This window comes from Notothenia rossii (genome assembly GCF_949606895.1).
Source record: "Notothenia rossii genome assembly, chromosome: 6".
Lineage (NCBI taxonomy): Eukaryota > Metazoa > Chordata > Actinopteri > Perciformes > Nototheniidae > Notothenia > Notothenia rossii.
Genome location: NC_136909.1, coordinates 4,050,578 through 4,061,184, shown reverse-complemented (window position 1 = coordinate 4,061,184; position 10,607 = coordinate 4,050,578). Strand labels below are relative to the sequence as shown.

The 10,607-nt window shown below is 39.2% G+C and overlaps 1 protein-coding gene across 1 annotated transcript; it reads left to right on the top strand.

The window, feature by feature from the left end:
- Positions 1–3,795: 3,795 nt before the first annotated feature.
- Positions 3,796–10,044, top strand: LOC307044038 (uncharacterized protein). Its single transcript, XM_079689058.1, has 2 exons — positions 3,796–4,425; positions 7,984–10,044. The coding sequence occupies exons 1-2, from the start codon at positions 4,176–4,178 to the stop codon at positions 9,015–9,017; spliced, it is 1,284 nt and encodes a 427-aa protein (XP_079545184.1). The 5' UTR covers positions 3,796–4,175; the 3' UTR covers positions 9,018–10,044.
- Positions 10,045–10,607: the final 563 nt, after the last annotated feature.

Sequence of the window (10,607 nt, the reverse complement as noted above, 5' to 3'; positions counted from 1 at the left end):
CGGGAGCTAACTACAACAAAATGAAAATGTTTTACCGTGATTAAATTGTAATTCACGTTTCTAAATGATGCCGACGTAACAACATACTGATACCGGTTGATCAGGATGATCAGTGGAAACGGGATGCAATGAGCTCAATTTTCAGTGTCATAGCAAAGGGTGTGAATACTTGTACATGTGATATTTCATGTAATTATTTTCCTGCTACTTTATACTTATAATCAAATAATTGTTCATCTATAATTATAGAGCTTTATTGGCCCCTATGAGAAATGTACAAGCTACCCTGCAGTATATAAAGGTACACTTGCTTCCTATTTATCAGAGGCGACATTTGAGCATTAATGGATTACGTTTTATGATTTTAAATATAGCATACCTTTTTCTGGTTATTACTTTTTTCAGGTACTTTTACTTTTACAAATATAAGTATCATTTGACGACTTAAGGACAAAGTATTCAGCACTTTAACTTCAATAAAAATAGTGAAACCACGTTGTGTAGAAATGACCAACACAAATACGTCCAGCATTTTAATGTGATAAACACATGAATGCATCAATGATTGTATATAGCAGGGCTCGACATTAAGGGCTGCCCGATGGCCCGGGAACATCTATTTAGCTCGGGCAATGAAGCCTCACCTGCTGGTTGCCCGATCGGGCAATCTATTATGCCAGCAGCTCGCGGATCCAGTAATGAGTGACCCGACAGTAAAACTAAACATATCTATAACTAGTTTAGGTAGTTTCAGAGGTAATTAAAATAGCTACGTATGATATTCTAACATGAAGTATGTTTTGTCCGCTCACCGCTGCATGTGATCATGCAGTGCTGCGTGTCGACTCGTCAGCAGCAGCTGATCTCTCTCTCCCGTCAGATTAGACTTCACTCGCGTTTATGTCCATATTGATCAGATCTAGCTAATGATAGGACTACCTGCTTATTAAAAGACACCTAAACAATAAGTGTCGCTATGCAACTGGGTGAGGCCACAAAGTATAGCGCAGCATTATGCATTTGTTTACATGCCCACCGGAACCCCGAGGCATTACCAACAGATCAACGCACAATCAACCCATACAGGACATCTCTTTCTCCACATTAAGTGTTAGACATTATAACAGACTATTCTTGTCTGTCACATACTCTTCTTCTCTGTCACATAAGTGGCGCAACTGAAGCGGTATTGTGCTAAAGGGAAATTATTGTGACCGAAGAGATTTAGATTTGCCGGCCAACGGGAACGCTGACGTCGCCATTTTGTATGCTTCGCGGATGCGCTCGGCTCCTCTCGACTGCTGCTCGGGTCTGCTCGGTCAGCTTCCGGATGAGGAGGCATTCGTTCGACCAATTTACAGTAGATAACATTACAAACATTTTTAACAGGGGCCATAATAGTGTAAATAATGTTTGTTTTGGCAGTTACAACTGAATGTAATGTTTTCTACTTTTTTACATCTGGGAAGGCATTTGCCTTCATCAGATGGAAAGTGTCTTGACCAACAACTTAAGTATTTCTTATAGCTATGCAGGGCATGCAAGCGAGCAAACACAAACAAGAACAAACAAACAAGTGAAATGAAGAATACAATTGAAATTGTACAATATAATATTGTGCTGGTTCATCTTATAATTCAGTCTAGAGAATGCACCAGACAGCATCTAAGACCTGCAAAAATCTAAATGTTCTAGGGGGAGGCCCCCCAAACCCTTCGTGCCATTTCGTCCGCACGCATTTTTCAGGGCAATCTCTATTGGGCTCAGGGCCATCTGTAAATTAGCTGAGATGGCCCACAGGCCCATCTCCCAAAATCCTTAATGTCATGCACTGAACTCGTATTGCACTATTCCACTTTTAAAAAAAACTATTTTTCTTTTTTCTATTACTTTAATATAATATACTTAATATTGTTTTAATATTGTCTGCTTATCTGTATTATTGTGTTGCATTGTTGGAGAAGCCTGTGACCTAAGATTCTCAACGACATAATTACTCTGTAGCTATGTTAGTTGGACAATAAAGAATCTTGAACCTTGAACCTTGAAAACATATACTGTATATAAATATATATATATATATATATATATATATATATTATTCTGAAATGGGTCGATCTGCATATTGAGTACTTTTACTTTTGGAAAATTTAATTATATTTTGATGCCAATACTTTTGTACCTTTGTACTGTAACAGAGTATTCCTACACTCTGATACTTGTACATTTACTCAAGTACAAGATCTGAGTACTTCTACTTTTACTTAAGAACAATATCTGAGTACTTATTCCACCTCTGCAGCTTACAATAGGTCAATCAACCACGAGGATGCAAACTTCGAACAGCACACATCCTGCAAGAACATTAGCTTCAGATATACCAAACATTTGTAATTGCTATACAGATATTTGATTTGTGTATCTGCGACCTGTTTAGTTTAATGATATTTATTCATTTTCCCTTTTTTCTATATGAGTATTTTCTGTTAGCTATAATAGTTTTTTTAGAAAGGGTGGTTTTATTATTCATCCAGTAGTAGACGGTAAGGCAACGTCCGGTATTGGAGCAATAAAGTCATCCCCTATTAATGCAGTTCTGATAGAAGCAGGAGAGACAGCTCTGGAGATCAGAAGAGAGAAACTTGCTCTGTCATAGTGGGTCAGGCTACAAGGAAGTGGAGAGGAAAATATTACAAACAGAATACTGCAGGATTTCTGGCAATATACAAAGTTCCAGGTGCTTGGGTTTGGCTGGACAAGTAAGTAGAGAACGAGGGCATATGGAGTGGAGACCATCAAGTTAGCCAAATCAAGCCCATTTAGCCGTGTTCCCCCATGGCTTTCCCCAGAAGCTAACATAGATGTGAGTATCATAGAAAGGAAAAAAGAGTGGCAAATCAATGAAGTGGGAGTTAAAAGGAGTGTGTACCTGAACGAAAAGTATTACAATTACCTCAAAATATACACAGAGGGTTCTGAGAACAAGGAAGAGTGTGTTGGAATTGCTATACATACCTTAGACTTTAAAATATTGATCTAAAAAAAAGCGTCTGATCAATTATCAGTGTACACAGCAGAAATGCTGGCAGTAATAATAGGATTACAGTGAGTTGAAGAAGTCAGACCAGATAGGGTGGGGATATGCACAGATTCATTGTCCATATTAAAAAGCATACAGTCAATAACAACTGTCAGAGAAGACTTTCTCATAGAACTTAATCATAGCCTGTTAAGACTTCACAGAGGCGGTATAGATCTTCAGTTCTGCTGGGTGCCTGCATGAGGGGGTGAAAGGGAACGAGTGTGCTGATAAATTAGCAAAAAGTCTACTACAAAAGGAAATAACATTACCAGTTCAACTTGGAAAAGGAGAAGGAAAAGCAGTAATTAAGAAAAAAGGGATGGAGATCTGGCAGAAAAGGTGGGAGAAAGACCAGAGAGGCAAAGAGTATCATAAAGTTCAAAAGACAATCAATATTAATATTTATAAAGAAAGAAACAGAAGGCAGGAAATCATGATAGCTAGACTCAGACTAAATCTAAAACTAAACGTATTACATTGTGACATCTATAAAGCTGAAAAGAGAAAAGCTAAAGGACAAAGTTATAGAGGCAGAGAGGGAGTGGAATGTGTTTGGTATTCTAGGAACAGAAGGAGAAGGAGTAAGAGCTACCACGAAGGCACTGTTTACCTTTCTGAGTGAAACATAATGTAACATTAGGTTAGAATAGATCATGGATGATTGTTTTGTTTATCTTATGTTTTTTGATTAGATCATAGATACGTCCATGAGTTAAGAGATGGAATGATATGATGATTCACACTCATGTCCAGTTAGTGGCGGTATGCAACTAAAAGCTGTTTGCAATCCGCCAAAAAACCGAGCGAAGAAGAAGAAGAAGAAGAAGAAGAAGAAGAAGAAGAAGAAGAAGAAGAAGAAGAAGAAGAAGAAGCTCTCTTTGTAACCTGGATCGAGGAGGCGTCTCGTCGTTACGGTTCTCTCTCTGTGTTCCTGTGTGAGCTCCAGCACTACTGATCCATCATCTGTGTATCTGGATAAACCTCTGAATGGACTGCGTGCTCTTTGTTCTGGATCGTTTACCTCGGACTATAGGAGCTAGCTTAGCATGCTAGCTGGAAACACGTTAGCAACACTAGTCAGATTGAGAGTTTGATGAAGAGAGAAACGGTGTGTTTAAAGGAGTCTGCAGGAAAAGGTGATCTAGTAAACATGAGTAAAGTCCAAATGCTGCTGTCGCTGAAGAAGCAGCGACTCACTGCTGCTGCTGAAGAGATATTTGCTCTGTTTGAAAAAACGATAGCAGAGCTCGAGGAGGAGCTGTCTCTTTCCAAAGAGGAGAACGAGAGACTCCAGAAACTACTGGACGCTGTTTTACAGCCTCAGCTTCGGATACACAGAGCAGGTCTGTTCCATCTACTCTTAATTAACACTTTAAACTCTTCAGTAACCGTTTATTATCACATTAATAACACTTTAGAGACCCTTTATCAGCACTTGCTGCATGTAGATCCTGAAGTAAAAGTACAAACACCACACCGTAAAAATACTCCATTACAAGTTAAAGTACTGCATTCATATCTTATCTAAGTAAAAGTATGTAAGTGTTATTAGACAAATGTACTTTATTATAATAATTACAATTTACGTGACGTGCAACAACAATAACATGAACCTTTCTGTTGGTCGGAGGTGAGCAGACCCTTCAGGCGATGGCAGAGCGAACAGGTACAGTCAGGGTCGGGCCGAGACAATACTTCAGGCCGGAAATTAAACACTCCAGGCCACTACCATTTTTTTTTTGTGCCATTTTGCTGGATTTATTTGCCAATATTTACAGCGTTGCTGCCCGTAGGGATATCCCTATAGTTTAAATCTACTACCCACAAATAAACATATGGACATGGGTTACTACTTAAACAATTTTTAAAATGTATTTAGGAACCTGTCCATGTGATTTTAAGTTGGGGTGGACCTAAAATCCTCTAGGGGGGTCTTGGAGTTAAATGCATCAATCTGGTGCATTTTGAGGGGGAAATAAAGAGACTAGATTTATGGAAACACCCATATGAAACAGAACTGTATACATTTCAATAATCATAAAACCACAAGAACATGGCCATAACCAATGAAATACCATATCCAATATGAAAAAACACTGAAACTTGTTTATTTATGTATTTATTTTTGGTTCATTTATAGTTGCGAGTGTGACTGGGCTCCTGAATCAGCCTATCCTGTCTCCCTCCTCTCCCCCCTTTTGCCACAATATGGATTACAACTCAGGATCAGATTTTTGAAGAATCTAAAATAAAAATCATATTCTGGATTTTTTTTACACTTTTTTGTTAACTAGATAATTCCATATGTGTTCTTTCATAGTTTTGATGTCTTCAGTATTAATCTAAAAATTAAAATAAACAAAAAACATTGAATGAGAAGGTGTCCAAACTTTTGATTGGTACTGTATATAATTATTATTATTATTTTTTTTTATATTTAGCAGGTTCCCTCATCTAAAATCATTTATACAAGCACAACTTTGAACATGTACAGCAGTAAAATACAACATACAAAATAATCAAGAAACACCATAAATTAAACACTGACAGGGAACATTTTACTGCACCATCATTACTGTTACGTAAGAAGGTGCCGTAAAATGTTCTGATGATACTTGCATACTTTTACTTAAATAAAGTTTGAATTAGGGCTTTGAAATTAATCGTATTTGAATCTCTATTACGATTTTGGCTTGCAACGATTAGGAAAACAACGTAATCGAAAAAAAGAAGCTGATCGCGTTCACGCCGGAATAAGTCCCTGAGGAAGGATTAGTCAAATGATGCCGCTGATGTCACTTCTTCTTGTTCTGGTGATAGTGCCCAAGACCAGGCTCAAAACCCGAGGGTACCGTTGAACACTCCATGTGAGGTCGGCCCAGACCCTAGGGATTTTTAAATCTACACTTAAAACTCACTTCTTCTCTCTGGCCTTCTAGTCAGAGCGGAGCACGACTCCTGACATTTCCCTGTGTGTGATTTTTTTTATTTTTGCTGTTGTATTTGTTGTAAAGTGTTTTTATTGTATTTACAGCACTTTGGCTCGACCAAAAATCATTTTAAAAATGTGCTATATAAATAAAACTTGATTTGATTTGCTTTGAGTTTACTGGCAGGCCGCAAACAACTTTACGGTGTATACTGCCACCCGGAATCCTCGGCCGGAAGTCCCCGGAGTTGGAGACTGGCTTCAGTAGAAGCTGCTGGGACTCCCAGCAGCTTCTACTGAAGCCTTCCGAGTAAATCGCCAGAAGCGTCGATACCTCCTCATCACTCCACCGCTCCCATGTTTTCTTTTGTGTTGCCATAAGGTAGTCTCTCAGCGTTTGTGTGCTTGGCTAATGCTAATAATGCTAATGCGAGGAAAATAAAATGGCGGCTTCACAAAATGTTTTGGGAATTTTACGGGGCATGGTTTGCAATCCGCCCAGCCAATCAGAAATGGGAACCTTTCCCATGAAAGTACCTCCTCTTTGCAGGGACTGAAAAGGTGGGGAAAAGGTTCTCATGAACTAAGTTATAGTTCCGGATTTTTTTGTTGTGAACGCACATTTTCGGAACTATATCGGAGCTATACCGGGAAAAGTACTCCGGCACCTAATGATGCTCTCAATTTCTCTTGCGTTATACATCCCCCCCCCCCCCCCACTGTAGGTTGTGTTGGTAGGTTGTTAATAAATCCATATAAACACGTCACAAGGGAAGCTTTAGTTGCCGTGTCTTTATTATCTAACCTCGTCAAGCCGGAGCCTCATAGCTACTTCCTGTTTCCGGATAAGGGGTTACCAAAATAAGAGCACTGTGTGTGTATAATGAAACATTACAGGTTGTGAGTGACATTAGTTATCATATTTACATATGTTTAGTAGGTTGACGAAGTGCGCTCCAAATATTTTTTTATCGTCTTTATTGGTATTTATTATTTTGATATTATTTATTTAAATGCAGATATAAATGTGTATTTTATTTTTTTATTGGTTTTTCAGTTGACTTATACTTAAAGCTCAGGGTATTCAACTGTTAAAAACATACTGTTCAAATTATTATTTTAATTTGTTTTAAAGTTCAATAAATGGATGTTTTCAAAGTCAATGAAAACTCGTATTTAATAATCGTGATATCAATATTGACCAGAAATAATCGTGATTATGATTTTTGACCTAATCGTGCAGCCCTAGTTTGAATGCAGGATTTTAATTTGTAACATAGTATTTTCATTCTATAATGTACTCATAGTGTAGCTGTGAACAATCCCAAATACAATTAATTGTTTACATTGCGGCTAGTGCTAAACCAGAAGAAGAACCCTTTATCATTTAACTGTAAGTGGAAAAGGGCTGGGCTACATGAGGTGAATTGAGCCAAAAATAATTAGACAATTTTTTCTGACTGTGTTGTTGTGGCAATTCAACACTCACAACAGGAAAGAATAAAACAGAGAGGAATCAATAAAACACAAACAAAGATATAGTTGATTAATTATGATTTTAGTTGTACAGCAATCAATAATAATGAGGAAACATTACCTTGCACACAAGCAGTCAATAATGGTCATGCTCCAACGAGTACAACTCTTTAACATCATATATAGCAGCTTTAATGAACGCACACACCATTTTCCTTACATTAGCCAACACACCCACATATGTTCCAGATGTCGAAAGGTCATTATCTCATGACCTCTTTAGGTTTAATTCATACCCTGTCAGGATATGAACCACCTAACTAAAAAGACTTAACTGTATTATCCTGAGTAGGGCCTCTTTGCACTTCCGCATACCCCTGATAATTGCGGAAGAGACGATGGGCCTCTCTTCGCTGGAACTGTAATTCAATAATATACCTAATTATATTGACTAGGTCCAAGACTGATATAACAGTGTGTTTCCTGTTTCCTGCAGACGTACAGCAGCTGGTGGTGGTTAAAGAAGAGGTTCTCCCTGACCAGCAGGAGTGGAGCACCAGTCTGGACCAGGAGGACCCAGAGCCCCCCCCACACATGAAGCAGGAACAGGAGGAACTCAGGATCAGTCAGGAGGGAGAGCAGCTTCAGGAGCTGGAGGAGGCTGATATCACCAAGTCAACTTTCACTCCTGACCCTGTGAAGAGTGAAGATGATGAAGAGAAACCTCAGTCCTCACAGCCTCATCAAAGACAAACTGAACACATGGAAACAGAAGATGATGGAGATGACTGTCGAGGACCAGAACCAGCCAGGAACTCAGATCCAGAGAGCAGTTTACAACCAAAGACTGAGGACGACACTGGAGACTCTTCTGAACCTGACACTGAAGACAGTGCTGATTGGAAGGATACCAGAGAACCTGCGTCAGGCTCAAACTCACTGAAAAATAGACAAGAATCTGTCAGTCATTCACGATGTAGTGCTGTAAAGAAACAATTTGGCTGCTCTGTGTGTAAGAAATATTTTACAAATACAAGAAATGTAAAGAAACACATGAGAATCCACAATGGAGAGAAACTACACAGCTGCTCAGTCTGTAAGAAAGCTTTTGCAGAGAATAGAGATTTAAAGAGACACATGAGAATCCACACAGGAGAGAAACCATTTAGCTGCTCAGTTTGTGAGAAAGCATTTTCACGGAGTGGACATTTAAAGGGACACATGAGAATCCACACAGGAGAGAAACCACACAGCTGCTCAGTTTGTGAGAAAGCATTTTCACGGAGTGGCGATTTAAAGCGACACATGATAATCCACACAGGAGATAAACCACACAGCTGCTCAGTCTGTAAGAAAGCTTTTTCACGGAGTGAACATTTAAAGGTACACATGAAAGTCCACTCAGGAGAGAAAATATACAGCTGTAATGTTTGTGACAAAAGATTTATATGGTGTATTGATTTCAAAAGACACAAGTGTGTTGGTCGTCAGCCCTCACAGCTTAACAAAATTCAAACTGAGGATAACTGAGGGGGTTGCTGAGGGGAGCTGCAAGGCTCCACTTGGACCCGCGCCCCTAAACGCGACGCACCTACAGAGTGAGAGCGCGCCAGAGTTTCGCCACTGCGAGGCTCCACTATCACAGAACCCAGGAAGAAAACAATGGAAAAAGAGAAATCTCCAACGAGGCGTTCTGGGGCAGCATAGACAGGTCTTTTCTGTGTTAGAGTTTTACTCGCTACAGGGTTTACTTTGAAGGTTTGTGACTCTGCAGACCGTTTACATGCATAACAACCTTCATAACACACAAGGGGACGGGTAATAACCAGTAAAGCATGTTGTGGGACCTTTAAACGAACTCCATCTTTATCAACATAAGTGCACAATATGTTTAATGTTTTTGTCATACTGATTTTCTGATGTATAAGTTAACCACTGACTGTTTTTGAAGCTGAAAATTGAGCGGCCCGACCAAGCAAGGAGGCAGAGGCAGAACGTCCAAATTCAACATTCAGCATTTATTCATCCTTGACACTTGATTCACAGCCTCAATATTGATGTCCACCTGAACACATTCAGCAACCACAAGGATCTCACACACACCCAGACTAACAGGAAAACAGAACCTAAATACACACAGGACTAATCAAACCAACAAGACACAGGTGAGGGGGGAGGAGACAACACAGGGCACCAGGTGAACACAATCAGCAGCAACAGACAAGATGGGAGGGGGAACAAACTAAAACATAGACAGTCGTGACAAATAGATGCTTAACTTACATATAGTCATATGCTTCCTGCGCAATGTTTTAGCGTAGAACAGATCAATATACTTCGCCAAATATGAAGCTATATTATTCGTAACGGAGGCCGAGATCTATGGCCCCAGAGATCACCTCCGTTACACTGTTGATGAACCATTTTATTTTGGATTGAGGGCTCCAAATTTCCATATAGAGGTATAGGATGATTTGATGTATTCTTTATTTCTAAATGTTTTGTATCATTGCTATCCTGTTAATGAGCCATGTTTTACATAAATGTACCTGTTATCTGATTGTTTTTGCTTCTGTAACTGTAAGGGAATACATTTATCTATTTAATGCCGTTACATTTATAAATTTATCTATCTAATGCCGTTAGATGTAATACGTTACTCCCTAAGCCTGATTTCACCCACCTGCAACCGATTCACTAATAATCACAAATGTTCATTTCTTTGACCCCTTGACTCGACAACTTTCTTGTTTAATGATCGTTACACCTCCTCAGGACCAAGTTCCCGTGTCCTGCCTTTCACCTGCTGATCACCCTCTGCCCATTTAAGGTGGACTGACCTTTACAATGGACCAGCTAGTCTTAGTGTCTTAATGCAAACGTTTTGTAAAGTGATGCTAGACCAAAAACGTGCTGTTGGGTTGTTTCTTCTCACCTTGTTGAACACATCCTCAAACTGTGCATCCGTCACACAGCCAAGCCTCCTCAGCACCTGAGTATCAATAATGAACATAATCAGAGATGTGAATTAACTAAGTACATTTACTCAAGTACTGTACTAAAGTATAATTTAGAGGTACTTCCATTTTATGCCAATTTTTACTTCTACTTGTCTACAGT

Bases quoted from the DNA above. Each gene is read 5' to 3' on its own strand.
- LOC307044038 (XM_079689058.1), top strand. From the start codon at position 4,176: ATGAAGAGAGAAACGGTGTGTTTAAAGGAGTCTGCAGGAAAAGGTGAT. The intron at 4,426-7,983 runs GTCTGTTCCATC...TGTTTCCTGCAG, and splicing joins GCTTCGGATACACAGAGCAG to ACGTACAGCAGCTGGTGGTG.